At 47.0% G+C, this 19,177-nt stretch overlaps 1 protein-coding gene across 3 annotated transcripts in view; it reads right to left on the minus strand.

The window, feature by feature from the left end:
• LOC140720072 (zinc-binding protein A33-like) overlaps positions 1-18,904 on the minus strand; it is a 46,706-nt gene extending 27,802 nt beyond the window's left edge. The window contains exons 1-6 of one of the 3 annotated variants that reach the window (XM_073034979.1): positions 17,881-18,893; positions 17,659-17,754; positions 17,021-17,254; positions 15,963-15,982; positions 15,754-15,872; positions 2,838-3,454 (exon numbers count right to left, since the gene is read on the minus strand). In XM_073034979.1, coding sequence (XP_072891080.1) covers positions 2,922-3,454; positions 15,754-15,872; positions 15,963-15,982; positions 17,021-17,254; positions 17,659-17,754; positions 17,881-18,441 — 1,563 coding nt within the window. In that variant the 5' untranslated portion in view covers positions 18,442-18,893 and the 3' untranslated portion in view covers positions 2,838-2,921. Of the gene's footprint in view, positions 1-2,837; positions 3,455-15,753; positions 15,873-15,959; positions 15,983-17,020; positions 17,255-17,658; positions 17,755-17,880 lie in introns of those variants that run through there. The other 2 variants (XM_073034975.1, XM_073034988.1) reach the window with 2 other exon arrangements.
• Between the last annotated feature and the right edge of the window lie 273 nt (positions 18,905-19,177).

Consider the following 19,177-nt stretch of genomic DNA (forward strand, 5'->3'; position numbering starts at 1 on the left):
CCAGTCACGGGCGTCCAGTCAGAGAGGCAACCAAACGGCAAAGAAATAAATTGCAGAGCCCTTGAAAGCTGGTCTGTCACTTGTGGAATCAGTTCAGAGTTGAGGTGAGTGAAGTTATCCACGCTGATTCAGGAGGCAGAGTAAATTTATCATCAAAATATGAAGAGCAGGAGTAAGAATGTATTGTTTACGCAATGTGAACATTGAAAGCAGGACCAACATTGTCTGCCCACTAACTTTCCTTGAAAAGGTTGAAATGATCGACTCCAGCTGCTGCAGTCCGAGTGGTGTCATGCACTTAAATCAGTTCCTTAACAATGACATTGAATAGTCAGTATTCTATTAACAGAGGAAGTGATTGGATAATGAACACTACCGTTAAATGGTGCAATTTAATATTCCAATTTACACCCAATCAATGTGAAAAGCTCCATTTCATCAGCTTGCTCCCTCTCCTGTCCCTTTCCCTCAGAATCCTGGATTTTGCTCCTGTCTCCGCTCCTCTCAGGTCAGTGAAGGGATCTAACATCGGAATCTGTTCACTTCCTCTGCTCCAATTTCCATTTATCCCGGAAAACATTTCCAGCTGGTTAATAGTTCGGCCGTTCCTTCATGGTCGTGGAGTGCAAATCTCGCTGCCCAGCAACAATTTGGGACCTCCTTCACTATACAGTAAATGTTGATCTCCTGGCGGTGCCGAGATTCTGTCAACAATAACTTTTGGCGCAAACACGAGGATATCTGCAGATGCTGGAAACTCAAGCAACTCACACGAAGTGCTGGTGGAACGCAGCAAGCCAGCAGAATCTATCGGAAGAAGTCAACGTTTCGGGCCGAGACCCTTCGTCAGGACTAACTGAAAGATAGTAAGAGATTTGAAAGTAGGAGGGTGAGGGGGAAATGCGAAATGATAAAAGAAGACCTGAGGGGGTGGGGTGAAAAAGAGTTGGAAAGGTGATTGGCAAAAGGGGTACAAGGCTGGAGAAGGGAAAGGATCATGGGACGGGAGGCCTCGGGAGAAAGAAAGGGGGAGGGGAGCAGCAGAGGGAGATGGAGAACAGGCAAAGAGTGATGGACAGAGAGAGTAAAAAGAGGAGAGGGGAAAAAATAAATCAGGGATGGGGTAAGAAAGGGAGGAGGGTCTTTAATGGAAGTTAGAGAAATCAATGTTCATGCCATCAGGTTGGAGGCTACCCAGCCGGTATATAAGGTGTTGTTCCTCCAACCTGAGTGTGGCTTCATCTTGACAGTAAAGGCGGCCATGGATAGACATATCAGAATGGGAATGGGACGTGGAATTAAAATGTGTGGCCACTGGGAGATCCAGCTTTCTCTGGCGGACAGAGCGTAGGTGTTCAGCGAAACGGTCTCCCAGTTTGCGTCGGGTCTCACCAATATATAAGAGGCCACACCGGGAGCACCGGATGCAGTATACCACACCAGCCGACTCACAGGTGAAGTGTCGCCTCACCTGGAAGGACTGTCTGGGGCCCTGAATGGTGGTGAGGGGGGAAGTGTGAGGGCAGGTGTAGCACTGGTTCCACTTACAAGGATAAGCAGCTTTCCTCATTCATCACTCTCCCTCCTCTATCACCTCCCAGCTTCCCTCTTCCATCACTCCCCTCTCCTATCACCTCCCAGCTTCCCTCATCCATCACTCCCCCTCTCCTATCACCTCCCAGCTTTCCTCATCCATCCATTCCCCCTCTCCTATCACCTCCCAGTTTCCCTCATCCATCACTCCCCCTTTCCTATCACCTCCCAGCTTCCCTCATCCATCCATTCCCCCTCTCCTATCACATCCCAGCTTACCTCATCCATCCACCCCACTCCTATAATCTCCCAGCTTCCCTCATCCATCCTGCCCCCTCTCCTATCACCTCCCAGCTTCTTCCCTCATCCATCCATTCCCCCTCTCCTATCACCTCCCAGTTTCCCTCATCCATCACTCCCCCTCTCCTATCACATCCCAGCTTCCTTCATCCATCAATCCCCCTCTCCTATCACCTCACAGCTTCCCTCATCCATCACTCCCCCTCTCCTATCACCTCACAGCTTCCCTCATCCATCACTCCCCCTCTCCTATCACCTATCAACTTCCCTCATCCATCACTCCCCTCTCCTATCACCTCACAGCTTCCCTCATTCATTACTCCCCCTCTCCTATCATCTCCCAGCTTCCCTCATCCATCACTCCCCCTCTCCTATCACCTCTCAGCTTCCCTCATCCATCCACTCTCCCTCTCCTATCACCTCTCAGCTTCCCTCATCCATCACTCCCCCTCTCCTATCACCTCCAAGCTTCCCTCATCCATCACTCCCCCTCTCCTATCACCTCTCAGCTTCCCTCATCCATCACTCCCCCTCTCCTATCACCTCCAAGCTTCCCTCATCCATCACTCCCCCTCTCCTATCACCTCTCAGCTTCCCTCATCCATCACTCCCCCTCTCCTATCACCTCCAAGCTTCCCTCATCCATCACTCCCCTCTCCTATAACCTCCCAACTTCCCTCATCCATCACTCCCCCTCTCCTATCACCTCCCAGCTTCCCTCATCCATCCCTCCCCTATCACCTCCCAGCTCCTTCCCTCATCCATCCCCTCCCCTTTACCTCCGAGCTTCCCTCATCCATCACTCCCCTCTCCTATCACCTCCCAGCTTCCCTCATCCATCACTCCCCCTCTCCTATCACCTGCCAGCTTCCCTCATCCATCACTCCCCTCTCCTATCACCTCCCAGCTTCCCTCATCCATCACTCCCGCTCTCCTATCATCTTCGCAGTGTTTCTGTTCCATTGACGGATGCGGTGAACGGGTTAAAATTAATGGATCGATAATTCTCACATCGTGTTTATTTCACTCTCCGCACATTTATATTTACACTGACTTACTCCTGACGCCGGTCCCGGGACCCGACCCGTTTACAGACCCGGAGCGGAACCGGAGCAGATTCTCAGCCACTGGTTTGTATCCCAAGTCCAGAAGAAAGGATAAAGTTTCTCCGTGAATTTATTCCCAGTGAAGGTGTGGAGATGGGACTTGGTCTCCGCGTTGTAAAATGAAACTGTCCCGGACTCGTAACTGAGATAAACTCCCACCCTCCCGGGGATGGGACCGGCAGGGAGACGGGACAAAGGGGAGGTGTAAACCCGCATCACGTCATAATCCCGCGCGATGATCCAGAATCCGGTCTCCGGACTCAGTGTGACCTTTCCCTTCCTCTCCACAGACTCTGCGGCGACTCCCAGATCCCACCACCGATTCCCCGTCACCTCCACCTCCCAGTAATGTCTCCCCGATGTGAATCCCTCCGATCCCAGCACACAACCCCAGTATGTGAACCTCTTCCCGGTGTCAGGGAGATTCCTCCGGGTCCCGGTTCGTCTCACACTCTTCCGATCCTCAGACACCTCGAGCCGCGGATGCGCCGTTTCCACATCCAGGGTGACAGAGACTGGGGGGAGAAGCAGAGAATTAGAGAGTCCCCGGGATCGGGGGGAGACTCGGGCAGCGCGGCCCCGGGGATCGGGGGGAGACTCGGGCAGCGCGGCCCCGGGGATCGGGGGGAGACTCGGGCAGCGCGGCCCCGGGGATCGGGGGGAGACTCGGGCAGCGCGGCCCCGGGACCGGGGGGAGACTCGGGCAGCGCGGCCCCCGGGATCGGGGGGAGACTCGGGCAGCGCGGCCCCGGGACCGGGGGGAGACTCGGGCAGCGCGGCCCCGGGGATCGGGGGGGAGACTCGGGCAGCGCGGCCCCGGGATCGGGGGAGACTCGGGCAGCGCGGCCCCGGGATCGGGGGGAGACTCGGGCAGCGCGGCCCCGGGGATCGGGGGGGGGGGGCGGGGGAGACTCGGGCAGGTGGCCAACAGGACCCTTTCCCGGGGTTTTACCCAAACACAGCGGATGGACAACCGGCATCTTCCCGAGGTTTTTCCACCGGGATAAAGAGCAGAGTTTTCCTGAATAACACACACACAATTCTGTAGGAATTTAACGGATCGAGCAGCACGTTTGGAGGGATGTGGCCAGGCTATGTTTCAAGTCCCGATCTTTCCTCAAGAATGGAAAAAACCGGTGTGGGCAAGCGGTGGAAAACAACTCGATCCAGATGGGCAAACACGACGAAATCTGCAGATGCTGGAAATTCAAACAACACTCACAAAATACTGGTGGAACACAGCAGGCCAGGCAGCATCTATAGGTAGAAGCATTGTCGACGTTTCGCCAGCATTTTGTGTGTGTTGTTTGATCCAGATGGGGATTGGGTGAGTGAATACTGGAGGGGTTTAAACAGGACGTCAGGGAGCCTCTTCGGCCCAACACGTTTGTGCTAACCAACTTGCTTTAATGACCTAGTCCCATTTGCTGGGCATCTTCCTGGTTTGTGCGAGTTTATTACAACGTCACTGCTTTTTCAGTTCGGAGTTCAGTTCCGGTGTTGTCTGGAAGGGGTTTTCTACGTCCCCCACCCACCACCGTGACTGTGTGTGTTTCCCCCAGATGCTCTGGTTTCCTCCAAAGGCGTACCAGTTACCAGGTTACTGAGATTATTGTGAACTGTCTTGTGATTAGGCTAATGATAAATTCTTGGGTTGCTCTACCCACCTCTACAGCTTCTTCTGGCAACCTCTTCAGTTCCAGAGAGAAGGACCCATCCTGTCCAGCGTCTCCTTATAACCCAAGCTCTCCAGCCTCCGTAACATCCTTGTAAATCTGTTTACACCCTCTCCAGCTGAGTTACATCCCAAGGTGACCAGAACAGTACACACTGCTCCAAATGTGGCCGGACCAACGACTTGTACACACGTATCAGGAAGTCCCAGCGCCTGTACTCAGAATTCTGACTGATGAAGGCAAGCATGCTAAACTGTGTCACAGTGTTGAAGGAACTTTGTACCTGTGCCACTTGCTCTTTCTGTTTGACAACATCCTCCAGAGTGGAACAATTGCTGTGTCAGTCCTGTCCTGGTTTGATTTCCCAAAATACAACACCCCACATTTCCCTGAATTAAAGTCCACCTGCCATTCCTCGGCCCACTGGCCCAGTTGATCGAGGGCCCGTTGTAAACTTAGATCACCCTCTTCACTGTCCACTCTACCTCGAATTTTAGTATCATTCATAAACCTACTAACTCTGTCCCTACATTCTCATCCAAATCATTAATATGAATGGCAAACAACCGCGGACCCAGCAGTGACACCTGCAGGTCACAGGCCTCCAGTCCACTGTGTTTAAGGTTCAATTGGACAGATATTTCAATAGACAAGGCACAGAAGGCGTGTCACCTAATACCAGCCACTGGGATGAGTGTAGATGGGTAAATAGGTCAGCACACAGATGATGGGTTGATAGGCCCATTTATGTGCTGTACAAAGATGACTTTGTGACCTTAAATCAATGGAATGACTGAGACCCCACATCCCTCCGGTGCAGAGAACTCTAAAGATGCACCATCCTCTCGAGGGTACAACCACCCTGAGGCAGTGACCTCTGACCCTCGACTGCTTGACAGGGGAAACATCCTCCCTGCATCCTGTCCGTTGAGCCTGGAAAGAGTTTCGTGTTTCCCTGAGATCCCCTCTCATTCTTTGAAACAGGGAACAGACAACATGGAACAGTACAGCACAGGAACAGGCCCTTCATTCAATGTGACAGAGACTGATCAATAACGGCATCCTTCCTCTTCTATGTCGGATCGCCAAACCGGCAATTCCCCAATCTTTCAAACATTTCTCTGCCTCCGCCTTAAATATATCCAATAATCAGGCCTCACACAAACTGCTGGAGGAACTCAATGGGTCAAGCAGCATCTGTGGGAGGAACGGGGTGGGGGAGTCTGGGGACACTGGGAGGTGAATGATAGATGGAGATTGACACAGGGAAGAGTGAGAGGAAGATGGAGCGAGGTTGCAGGGGTGGGTGACGGAGAGCGTCAGGAAGTGAAAAACAGGAAACCAAAGGCTGCCTTGTTTTGTAATCTTCTCAGTAACGGAGATGATAATGGGAACCATTCCGGGAAAGATGAATGGCAGGTGGAACCAGAGGCGGATGGGAGAGGGGTGGAAAGCCTGTTAGCGAACAGTGTTTTTGGCCAGGAGGAGGAACTACAGGCTACAAATGAGTCAATCTGAATGCATCAAGGACAGTGGAAGCAAACAGACCAATTGTCTTTGTTCTTGCCATGAGTTGGAAGGAGATAGAGGCTGCCGTTTTATGAAAAAATATGTCCTCCATTTTGTGAACTTAAGTTGCTTGGCTTGAGAAGTGCTTTAAAGTAGACACAATGCTTCGGGTAATCTGCTGGGCTAAGGCTCATTTCCAAATAAGAAGTTATTTCTGATATGTTCTTTGGCTGGAGGTTTGTGACTGCTGGGGTCTGTATCTGTTCTTCATGATTCTCCACGGATACTGAAGAGAACAATGAGCCAGAAATTACTAGTTGTCATTTGCTGGCAAAAGGGCAATGAATGAATGCTGTTTGGAGTAGAACCAGTACGAATGAGTTAAAAGTCAGTCACATGACCCACAGCCGATAACACTGAGATGCAACATTTGAATTGGTAAGGAATGAATACAAAAGCAGATGATTCGAGTGTGCTGGCTACATTGACTCTCTGAGAGCCACCATCGTGGATTTGAAATGCCCCACCGATGTTGAGATTGAAAACGGGACTATGAGGAACACATGGCCAGCAGAGACTCTTATTCACTGGGAGAACCTTTTCTATTCTGTGACTGTTCATGGAGGATCAGGTGAGCACTCAGGTAATCGGTTGTGTAAGTTGATGTGTGCTTACGTGGAGACAATAAAGGTACTTGTTGGGAATTACAGATTCTTTCTGTGCCTCCCTGATCATTATTACTAAGGGGAAGATCCTTGGAGCAGTGTGTATAGATGAATCTACAAGGTGGAGGGAATGAAGATGGCTGACGAGGATCTCTTTGTTTTCTTTCCTACGATCCCCTACGAACACCACAGCCCCTCATTAGAACACGGATGAATTTGCAGAGACCCTGGCAGACATATTTGCTTGACAATTCACCACAGGTGAGTTGCTGGAAGACTGGAGGGGGCTCAGGTGATAGGAAGGAATCGATGAGCAAGCCGGGGAACTCCAGGCCACTGAGCCTAATATCAGTAGAGATAAAGTTTCTGAAAGACAGGATTGACAGCACGTGGAAAGGCAAGGACAGTCAGCACGGCATTGTGCATGAAAAAAATCATGGCTCACAAATCTGATTAGGTATATTAGATCAAATTTTCACTCTAAAGACAGTAATGTGGAAATTATTTGATGAGGAAATGTGAGATTGAAGAGGAGGAGTCTAGGCCTCGGCCTATGGACAATTTTCATAAGCTGAAGGATGAGGAACTACAATCTTCTGAGTCATTTCACGACCCTAATGCAACAAGGGACACAAAAAAGTCCGTCTTTACAATGAAAGCTACTCATCAATTGGTTTTACACGGACTGGTGACCCATTGAGTCTGATCTGTGGCAAACCACCTACAAATGTAACAATGGCTCAAGCATAATTGAAAAGGCACTTAACTATAAATCAGTCACATGACACGTAAAAGAGTTGATTATTTTAAACGGCTACTGGAATATCAAAAGACACAGAGTAAAGCTTTTGTTAATAAAGTCACAGTCGGTGAGAGGATCCAGGACACAAGTTATTTGGTAGCAGAACTTATTACCCAGAAAGGGAAAAGTCACACAGTTGCTGAGAGCCTAATAATGCCAGCATGGCAGCGGAGTGAGAGACAGATAGGGCGGTAATGGGACAAGGCGAGGAAGGAAGTATGTGTGTGAGGCCAGTTTGCTGTGCTCAGTGTCAGATGTGGGAGGACCTGGAGTCTCCCAGACTCCCGCACCACCACATCTGCACCAGGTGTGTCGAGCTGCAGCTCCTCAGGGACTGAGTTAGGGAACTGGAGATGCAGCTCGATGGCCTTCACCTAGTCAGAGAGAGCAAGGAGGTGATAGGGAGGAGTTACAGGCAGGTGGTCACACCGGGGCCACGGAAGACGGACAAGTGGGTCACAGTCAGGAGGGGGAAGGGGAAGAGTCAGGTACTAGAGAGTACCCCTGTGGCTGTACCCCTTGACAATAAGTGCTACTGTTTGAGTACTGTTGTGGGGGGGGGGGGCAGCCTACCTGGGGGAAGCGACAGTGGCCGTTCCTCTGGCACAGAGTCTGGCCCTGTGGCTCAGAAAGGTAGGGAAGGGAAGAGGAAGGAAGTAGTGATAGGGGACTACTAGTCAGGGGGTCAGACAGGCGATTCTGTGGACGCAGGAAAGAAAGTGGGATGGTAGTTTGCCTCCCAGGTGCCAGGGTCTGGGATGTTTCTGATCGCGTCCTAGATATCCTGCAGTGGGAGAGAGAACAGCCAGTGGTCATGGTACATATTGGTACCAATGACATAAGTAGAAAAAGGGAAGAGGTCCTGAAAAAATACTACAGTGAGTTAGGAAAGAAGTTGAGAAACAAGACAGCAAAGGTAGTAATCTTGGGATTACTGCCTGTGCTACGTGACAGTGAGAATAGGAATAGGATGAGGTGGAGGATAAATGCGTGACTGAGAGATTGGAGCAGGGGGCAGGGATTCAGATTTCTGGATCACTGGGACCTCTTTTAGGGCAGGTGTGACCTGTACAAAAAGGACGGGTTGCACTTGAATCCTATAAGGGACCAATATCCTGGCGGGGAAGTTTGCTAAGGCTCCTGGGGAGAGTTTAAACTAGAATTGTTGTGGGGTGGGAACCAAATTGAAGAGACTGGGGAAGAGGAGGTTGGCTCACAAATAGAGAAAGCTTGTAGACAGTGCGAGAGGGAGGATAGGCCGGTGATAGAGAAGGGAAATTTCTGAGGATGTGACTAAACACATTGATGAAGGAAGAGCAGTAGATGTAGTGTATATGGATTTCAGCAAGGCATTTGATAAGATACCCCATGCAAGGCTTACTGAGAAAGTAAGGAGGCATGGGATCCAAGGGGACATTGTGGATCCAGAACTGACTTGCCCACAGAAGACAAAGAGTGATTGCAGATGGGTCATATTCTGCATGGAGGTCGGTCACCAGTGGAGTGCCTCACGGATCTGTTCTGGGACCCTTACTCTTCGTGATATTTATAAATTACCTGGATGAGGAAGTGGAGGGATGGATGAGAAAGTTTGCTGATGACACAAAGGTTGGAGGTGTTGTGGATAGTGTGCAGGACTGTCAGAGATTACAGTGGAACATTGATAGGATGCAAAACTGGGCTGAGAGGTGGCAGATGGAGTTCAACCCAGATAAGTGTCAAGTATTAATGGTAAGACTCTCGGCAGTGTGGAGGATCAGAGGGATCTTGGGGTCCGAGTCCATAGGACACTTAAAGCAGCTGTGCAGGATGACTCTGTGATTAAGAAGGCATATGGTGTATTGGCCTTCATCAATCGTGGAATTGAATTTAGGAGCTGAGAGGTAATGTTGCAGCTATACAGGACCCTGGTCAGACCACACTTGGAGTACTGTGGTCAGTTCTGGTCACCTCACTACAGGAAGGATGTAGAAGCCATAGAAAGGGTGCAGAGGAGATTTACAAGGATGTTGCCTGGATTGGGGAGCATGCCTTATGAAAACAGGTTGAGTGAACTTGGCCTTTTCTCCTTGGAGTGACGGAGGATGAGAGGTGACCTGATACAGGTGTATCAGATAATGAGAGGCATTGATAGTGTGGAGAGTCAGAGGCTTTTTCCCAGGGCTGAAATGGTTGCCACAAGAGGACACAGGAATAAGGTGCTGAAGAGGAGGTACAGAGATGTCGGGATAAGTTTTTCACTCAGAGAGTGGTGAGTGCGTGGAATGGGCTGCCGGCAATGGTGGTGGAGGCGGATACGATAGGGTCTTTTAAGAGGCTTTTGGAGCGGTGCATGGAGCTTAGTGAAATAGAGGGCTATAGCTAAGCCTAGTAATTTCTAACGTAAGAACGTGTTTGGCACAACATTGTGGGCCGAAGGGCCTGTATTGTGCTGCAGGTTTTCTATGTTTTCCTATGGTTTTTTTTTCTATGTACAACTATTGTGGGTAAAATGCTAGGACAAGAATATGAAGATGTTTCACTCTCAGTCAACGTACTGATGACACGTCACAGGATACTGAAAAGGTTTTGTGTGATAAACTGAAAAACAACAGCTTCTCTATCCAGGTTGATGAGTCAATAGATTTCACCAATAAATGTCATGTTGTAGCATTTGTAAGATTTGTAAACGATGGTGAAATTCAAAAATATTTCTTCTATTGCAAAGCGCTGCCTGAAAGAAGCAAAGGCCAAGATATATATATATATATATATATATATCTACTGTTTTGTTTCATAGCTGAAAACAAAAGGTCTGTCTTGGAGGGACTGTGTTGATATCTGTGCTGAGGTGCCCCATCAATGGTTGGCTCCATGAGAAGTTTCGTTTCTCCTGTTAAGGAAAACCCTGATGTTGTCACAACACACTGCTCTCTTCACAGAGAGGTGCTGATGTCAAAAACGCTTGGTGATGAAATGAAAAAAGTTCTGGATGATGCTACAAAAATGATTAACTTTATTAAGCAAAGACCAGTTCACTCGAGAATGTCTAAAAAACTGTGTGAAGACCTGGACAAAGTGCACATACAGAAATCTCGTGGCTTAGCGGAGGAAGAGTTCTCAACAGGGTATTTGAGCTGAACGGTGAATTGCAGGAGGACTATCGAGAAAATAGTAGGACAGGTCTTGCTGAGTGCTTTGAAGATGAAGAATGGCTGCAGAAACTAGGCTACTTCAGACATTTTTCATCATACGAACAAGTCTCTGCAAGGCCATGGAGAAAATGTTCTGCCTTCAAGTGACAAGATTCTTGGATTTTAAACAAAAGAGAATCTTTGGAAAAATCATGTTGCAAAAGGAAATCCTGAAATGTTTCCACTGCTACTTGGACTTGAGAGTCTCATAAGAAACCACCTCGAAGAATTGCAGAACCAGTTATTGAACAGAAATTTATTATGTTTGCCTTCTGAGTTTTTAAAATTTATGAAAGGGAAAGAAAGAGATTAATTTCAAGAAACTGAAGCTAATCTTCACTACCTGTTTTTTTTTCAAGAATGGTTGGCTACAAATTGATTATCTACTTAAAACAAAGCTGACAATTATTTTTAGATTATTATATCTGCAACTTACTGATCAAGTTAACGTACCATGAGCTGCAGATATAATATTTTTTGTACAGGGGTTCCTTGAGACCTGAAAATTATTTCAAGGGTTGCTCCAGGGCAAAATGGTGAGAAAGGATGATCTTGTCTGAGTCTGTGTCCTCTGGTCCTTGACTCACCCTCTATATGAAATATCGTCCCGATGTTGACTCTAACCACATCTTTCAATATTCAATAGGTTTCAGTGCAATCCTCCCTCACTCTACTAAACTCCAGTGAGGACAGGATTAGAGCCATCAAACACTCCTCACATGTTAACCCTTTCGTTTCTGGGATCAATCTTGTGAAACTCCTCTGGACACTCTCCAATGCCAGCACATCCTTTCTTAGTTATCGGGCACAAAACTGCTCACAATACTCCCAGTGCAGCCAGAGCAAAGTCTTATAAAGCCCTGCTGTTATATCCATCCCTCTGAAAGTGAATGCTGACATTGCATTTGTCCTCCTTACCAACCCAACTGGCAAGTTAACCTTTAGGGAATCTTTCACAGGGTCTCCAAATCCCCTTGCACCCTGACTTTTGAATTTTCTCCCCATTTAGAAAATAGTCTACACATTTCTTCTTTCAACCAAAGTGCACGATCATACACCTACCTACACGATTTTCCATATGCCAAACTTTCCCAATCCTCAGACTTTCTACTAATTTTTTTTTTGCAATGTTGTATGCCCTCTCCTTTCCTTTCATGCTGTCCTTCATTTCCCTTGTTGGCCATGGTTGCCTCAACGTCCCTTTAGTAAACTTCTTTTTCTTTGGGATTTATCTAAACTGCGCCTTCCGAATTAACCATATAACCATATAACAATCACAGCACGGAAACAGGCCATCTCGGCCCTCCTAGTCTGTACCGAACTCTTAATCTCACCTAGTCCCACCTACCCGCACTCAGCCCAAAACCCTCCATTCCTTTCCTGTCCATATACCTATCCAATTTTACCTTAAATGACACATCTGAACTGGCCTCTACTACTTCTACAGGATGCTCATTCCACACAGCTATCACTCTCTGAGTAAAGAAATACCCCCTCGTGTTTCCCTTAAACTTTTGCCCCCTAACTCTCAAATCATGTCCTCTCATTTGAATCTCCCCTACTCTCAATGGAAACAGCCTATTCACGTCAACTCTATCTATCGCTCTCAAAATTTTAAATACCTCGATCAAATCCCCCCTCAACCTTCTACGCTCCAATGAATAGAGACCTAACTTGTTCAACCTTTCTCTGTAACTTAAGTGCTGAAACCCAGGTAACATCCTAGTAAATTGTCTCTGCACTCTCTCTAATTTATTGATATCTTTCCTATAATTCGGTGACCAGAACTGTACACAATATTCCAAATTTGGCCTTACCAATGCCTTGTACAATTTTAACATTACATCCCAACTTCTGTACTCAATGCTCTGATTTATAAAGGCCAGCGTTCCAAAAGCCTTCTTCACCACCCTATCTACATGAGACTCCACCTTCAGGGAACTATGCACTGTTATTCCTAGATCTTTCTGTTCCACTGCATTCCTCAATGCCCTACCATTTACCCTGTATGTTCTATTTGGATTATTCCTGCCAAAATGTAGAACCTCACACTTCTCAGCATTAAACTCCATCTGCCAACGTTCAACCCATTCTTCTAACCGGCATAAATCTCCCTGCAAGCTTTGAAAACCCACCTCATTATCCACAACACCTCCTACCTTAGTATCATCGGCATACTTACTAATCCAATTTACCACCCCATCATCCAGATCATTTATGTATATTACAAACAACATTAGGCCCAAAACAGATCCCTGAGGCACCCCGCTAGTCACCGGCCTCCATCCCGATAAACAATTATCCACCACTACTCTCTGGCATCTCCCATCTAGCCACTGTTGAATCCATTTTATTACTCCAGCATTAATACCTAACGACTGAACCTTCTTAACTAACCTTCCATGTGGAACTTTGTCAAAGGCCTTGCTGAAGTCCACATAGACTACATCCACTGCCTTACCCTCGTCAACATTCCTCGTAACTTCTTCAAAAAATTCAATAAGGTTTGTCAAACATGACCTTCCACGCACAAATCCATGCTGGCTACTCCTAATCAGATCCTGTCTATCCAGATAATTATAAATACCGTAGATACTGGATTATAAGCCGCTACTTTTTCCCCACGCTTTGAACAGCTTTGAACACTGCGGCCTTTACTACGGTGCGGCTAATGCATGGTTTTTTTTCATGCCGCCAAAAACATTTTGCCTCGTAACAGTAGACCAATAAAATTGATGAGTAGTTCACAGAGGTCCAATGAAATTGTACGATAAATCAAGCGCACTTTCACAATTAAATTATTGTAAATCAGTCATTTGTACTCACCCTCATCAACATGGAAAACACTCGAAGAAAAGCATATGATGCAGCTTTTAAGTTAAAGGCGATCAATCTGGCGGTTGAAGAAGGAAATCGAGCTGCTGCACGTAATCTTGGCATAAATGAATCGATGGTGAGACAGTGGAGACGCCAGCGTGAAGAACTGAGTCAATGCAAAAAGACGACAAAAGCTTTCAGAGGTAATCATAGCAGATGGCCCGAACTTGAAAACTTTCTTGAAGACTGGGTTAACACACAGAGAGCAGGCGGCCGCGGTGTTTCCACCGTGCAGATCAGACTGAAGGCTAAAGCAATCGCCACCAAAATGAAAATCGAATATTTTAGAGGTGGGCCATCGTGGTGTTTTAGATTTATGAGACGAAAAGGCCTGTCCATCAGGGTACGCACGACTCTGTGTCAGCAGCTCCCTCCCGACCACGAGGAAAAACTTGCTAACTTCCGCACATTCACTCAAACAACGATAGCGGAGAATTCCATCGGGCCAGATGAAATCATAAATATGGATGAAGTACCTTTGACGTTTGACCTGCCTCTCACTCGGACTGTTAATAAAAAAAGGTGACTCGTCCATCATACTGAAAACAAGTGGCCATGAGAGAACGCATTTTACTTGTGTTCTGAGCTGCACAGCATCCGGACTAAAGCTTCCACCGATGGTGATTTTTAAGCGGCTGACAATGCCAAAGGAAAAATTCCCAAAATAAATCATGGTGAAAGTCAATAAGAAAGGTTGGATGATGGAGAGTCTAATGAAGGATTGGCTGAGAGAGTGCTACGCCAAGCGACCGGGGGGATTTTTTCACAGAAAAAAAGCGTTGCTCGTTATGGACAGCATGAGGGCTCATATAACAGATTCAGTGAAAGCTGCCATCAAGAGTACAAACTCAATTCCAGCTGTGATTCCTGGGGGCACCACGAAGTATTTGCAGCCACTGGACATCAGCGTGAACCGGGCATTTAAAGTGGCGCTGCGCGTTGAGTGGGAGACTTGGATGACGAGCGGCGAGAAATCCTTTACCAAAACAGGCCACATGTGAAGAGCATCTTTAACTCAAGTCTGCCAGTGGATCCTAAATGCGTGGAGCCGTGTCACAACATCCACCATCACCAACGGGTTTCGAAAGGCTGGACTGCTGCGTGATGAAGAGGATCGCGTGCGCTCAAGTGAGAGCGACAACGAAGAGACTGAAGTGAGTGACGAGATCCTGAGGTTGTTCAATTCAGACACTGAAGAAGAGGACTTTGATGGTTTTAGTGCACAGGAGGAAGATGAAGAAGGCGATCAATAACTTTTCCTGGTAGGCTGCAGTATATATATTTTTTTTACCAATCGTTAGGAGATGTTGGAATGTTGTTCGTGCACTGTTCAGTGAAAAAGTATATGCAACGTAATTTGTGTGTTACCGATACGTATGTATATTTAAAAGTAGCCGTGTTACAGGCACGGTTCGAAAAAAAGCATTTGCAATATGTATTTGTTTATGTTACCATACGGATTTAATTAAAAGTTAAAAAATCCTCACGTGTAATATCTTTCTGTGTAAATATCTCATATTACAACATGGGACACCTGCGGCTTAAAATCCAGTGCGACTTGTACAAGTACAAAATTGATTTTCTTTCTAAAATTAGAGCCTGCGGCTTTTAATCAGGTGCGCTCTGTAGTGCGGAATCTACGGTACTATCTCTAAGAATACTTTCCATTAATTTACCCACCACTGATGTCAAACTGACAGGTCTATAATTGCTAGGCTTACTTCTAGGACCCTTTTTAAACAATGGAACCACATGAGCAATACGCCATTCCTCCGGCACAATTCCCGTTTCTAATGACATCTGAAAGATCTCCGTCAGAGCTCCTGCTTCCAGAAACCTCAGCTTTTGCTGCTCTGCTGTCATCCCTGCCAGTATCCACTTCCAATCAACTTTGCCATCTCCTCTCCCATGCCTCTGTAATTCCCTTTAGTTCACTGTAATACTGACACATCTGGTTTTATCTTATCCCTCTCAAACTGGGGGGTCAATTATATCACTGGCCCCTAAGGGCCACGAGTGGGCTCAACCACAAGGGGCTCTATAAAGCCATCTCATTGGCATTCTGCAATTGTGTATCACAAAGAAGGACAAATGAATCTTTGTAAGTCTTACCTTGATTAATGGCATCAAGTGTTTCTCTCAATGCTGTGTTCAGAAAATAGGGGTGATAGAATCTTTCATCTGGCAGGGCTCCATCTGTCACTGACAATTCCCGGACATCGTCACTAGTCCTGTAAATATTAAACCCATGGTCACATTCTGCAATTTTGAATTATTTCACAAATCCATAAAGGGTTTCAGTAAAGAGCATGTCCTACCACCTCTTTCGACGAGCTTCCTCCTGGAATAAATGAAACACAAATTGAGAAGATGTAGGCTCACTGTCCACATCCTGAATTTCACCCAAGTCATTACAAGGTGTCGCAAGTTCCCACTCCCACAGTCACTCACACACAAACAGTTCAGAACCACGGGGAAAATTACAAGGAATGTTTTTGAAAATTATGCCACAAATGAATGGATGCAACTGACAGGAAAGGCTGAACAGGTTGTGTATTTTTATCTGGATATGATGGCAGGATGATAAGATGGAGGAATTTAAAATGAGTGACAGATTAGATTGGAGAAACCATCTCTATTTATGGGAGACCTTAAATTAAACATAAAATGCCAGGTGGTTTGGCAAGAGAACGTGGAACTCACAGCCACAGGAGTGGTTGAAGTGGAACAGCAGAGATTGATTGTAATGGGGAAGTTGGATAAACACATGAGGGACCATGGAGTTCGGGGCACTGTTGCTGGGTGTGGTGAGGAGGTGGGAGGAGGCTTGTGAAGCAGGGAAATTGATGGGAGAGAATGGACTGAAAGACCTGTCTATGATGTAAATTGGGATATAATCCAAAGAAGAATATATCTGAAAAGGAAAACAGACAGTGCAAAATTCTCTAAAACAGTGAATCTGATGCAATCTGGATATAGATGGTAAGTCTGATGTGTGGGTCACATTCTGCAATTCAACCTCAGTTCCCACTGATCAATAGAGAGACCCTCACACCCACCACACCAGACACACTCACAGCCTGTGACTGTAACTGGATGTTACTCTGAGTCTCAGGGGATATTATACGTGGGAATCACAGAAACGATCACCAGCTCAGTGCTCTGATCAGAGTAACTCATTCCCGAGAAGGTTGCAGACTGTCCTGTGATGTACAGATGTTGTGGGAGGCTGGTTTGGGGACAACAACAATCTGGAACAGTCAAAACATCTGTCTGGTTTAAATCAGTTTACAGCTGCAATATTTGTAAAGACCACATTGATCAAAATACATTATTCTGTCACTGTGCCCCTCTACAGAAACCAACTCAAATTTCTCACCATGAGAAACATCACATTTTCTTGTTGGTCTATCTGTTCCTGTAACTTTGAGATTTCTTCCTGGATGGAATTTAAATTCTCTTGAATCTCCTGAAGATTTTTCTCCATTGGATTTAGAATCCTCTCCTCTTCTTCCCTGAGATCTCGGAGTGTGTGCTGCTCTTTCTCGGTGATAATCCGGCGCAGTTCAGCAAACTGGGATGTGATGTGGGACTGAACACTGTGTGACTGTTCCTGTCGAATGAAAGGAGAGGCTAGCTTATTATTTGGCTGTAAAGTATTTCCTTATGACATGGACAGTGTTAATGGACATTCAGTCCATTAAATTATTATGCTGGTTCTCAGAGCTTCAACCCCACTCCCTCACTTTCCCTGAAACCGATTGTTCCTCACTGACCCATTCATTTGCACTTGATTCACAGACCACCCACCTTCACAGGGTTAATTACGGTAGTGAATTAAACATTCAACCAGGATTTATGGCAATATCGGCCCATCGTGTTCACAAGGAGTACATGCTAACTCCCCACAGACAGCACAAAAGGCCAAGATCAAAAATGATCACCAAAGCTGATATTCTGCATTAAAGGGAACAAAACTACACAACAACATTGGAAATTCTCCTCAAGAATCCTCACCCGAACTCCGGAAATCTTCTCTTTCTGTTCCCGCTCCATGTCCTCGAGCTCGCATTTCTTTTCTGTCAGAGAGTCTAACGCAGATTTAACCCGTTCCTGGGAAGCAGAGAGTGAAGGAATTAGACAATAAAGATGCAGTGCTGAGTCGGGCCAATTGATTGTCATATACAAATAAATACAAAATGAAAAAAACATCAGGTGATCAAAATCGATTTGTTTTACCCTATATACTTCAACGGCTTCTTTAATCGGCAGGAAGCGGTGTTCCCTGTGTTCCCGCGTATCTCTACAAATCACACAGAGCAGTTTCTTGTCGTTTTCACAAAACAGCTTCAGTTCTTCCTCGTGTTCCTCGCAGTAAAGTTTATTTTCCTTCTCTTTCGGATTCAGGTTTAGTTTTCGAGCTTTCTCAGACAGATTTGCTAAGGCCCGACTGGCCCTGAGGGTGCGGTCCGCAAACTCCTCTCTACATTCCGGGCAGGAGCTTCTCTCCTCCCTTTCCCAACACCGTGTGATACAGGAGCGGCAGAAGTAGTGACCACACGCCAGTATAACCGGATCGGTGAAGAAATCCAGGCAGATGGGACAAATTACCTCCTCGGTCCAACTCTCGACCTGTCCTTTCGAAGCCATGTTAACTCCCGGTACTTCCGGGTTCAGGATCCTTTCACCTTCAAGAGCTGCTGAACCCTGCAGTACCGCGGCTGTCCAGTCGGTGGCGCTGCAGCCTCGGGAATGAACTTTCCGATCCTCCGAGTGTTCAAAGGGCCATTTCCACAACATTAAACAGGTGGGAACATAACTGAAGCCTCAGCCATGGGCAGCCCCATGCCTGGTTGCGGAAAGAAGAGTGTTGGGCATGGGTTACACCCGTCCTGCAAAACCCTAGTGTGACAGATGCGACAACTGAATGTCCACATGCTCACCACGGGATAGGAAGGACCTTCGCCTGGAAGATGATTGGAGTCGTCTGGTGTAAGCAGAAGCCAGACGAGCGATCGGTTTTCGGCCCAGCTCAGAGGCCTCTGGCGAGCTGCTGTTGGCAGTGCAGAGGGCGTGATTGGCATAAGAGGCAGAAGATGACTGAAGCCGGAGAGAAGAGCCTGGCTCAGTCTGAGGCAGGACTGAAAGGGACGAGTTCTGAAAATAGAGACACTGGAGACTGCAGATGCTGGAATCTCGAGCAAGAATCGAGATGCTGGAGGAACTGAGCGGCTGTTAACCCGAAATGTCGATGTTCCGTTTCCCTCCACAGATGCTGCCTCACCCGCTGAGTTCCTCCAGCGGCTCGTTTTCAATCTTTTCGAGGTCTGAAGAGAGCCAGACTGGAGTTTAAAACTGTGGCTGAGTAAACATTTAAAGCAAGGATAACTGAGTTCATGCCATGAAACCGGGGATGTGGAGAGAATATTGTGCTGTGAGGAGACAGCAGTGTGTGGCTGAAGGAAAAACACAGGACTGGACGTTATACATCACAGGGTGGAAAGCATTCGATTTTTCAGTGAAGCTCTGATTTCCA

This window comes from Hemitrygon akajei, chromosome 2 (genome assembly GCF_048418815.1).
Source record: "Hemitrygon akajei chromosome 2, sHemAka1.3, whole genome shotgun sequence".
NCBI classification, from domain to species: Eukaryota; Metazoa; Chordata; class Chondrichthyes; order Myliobatiformes; family Dasyatidae; genus Hemitrygon; species Hemitrygon akajei.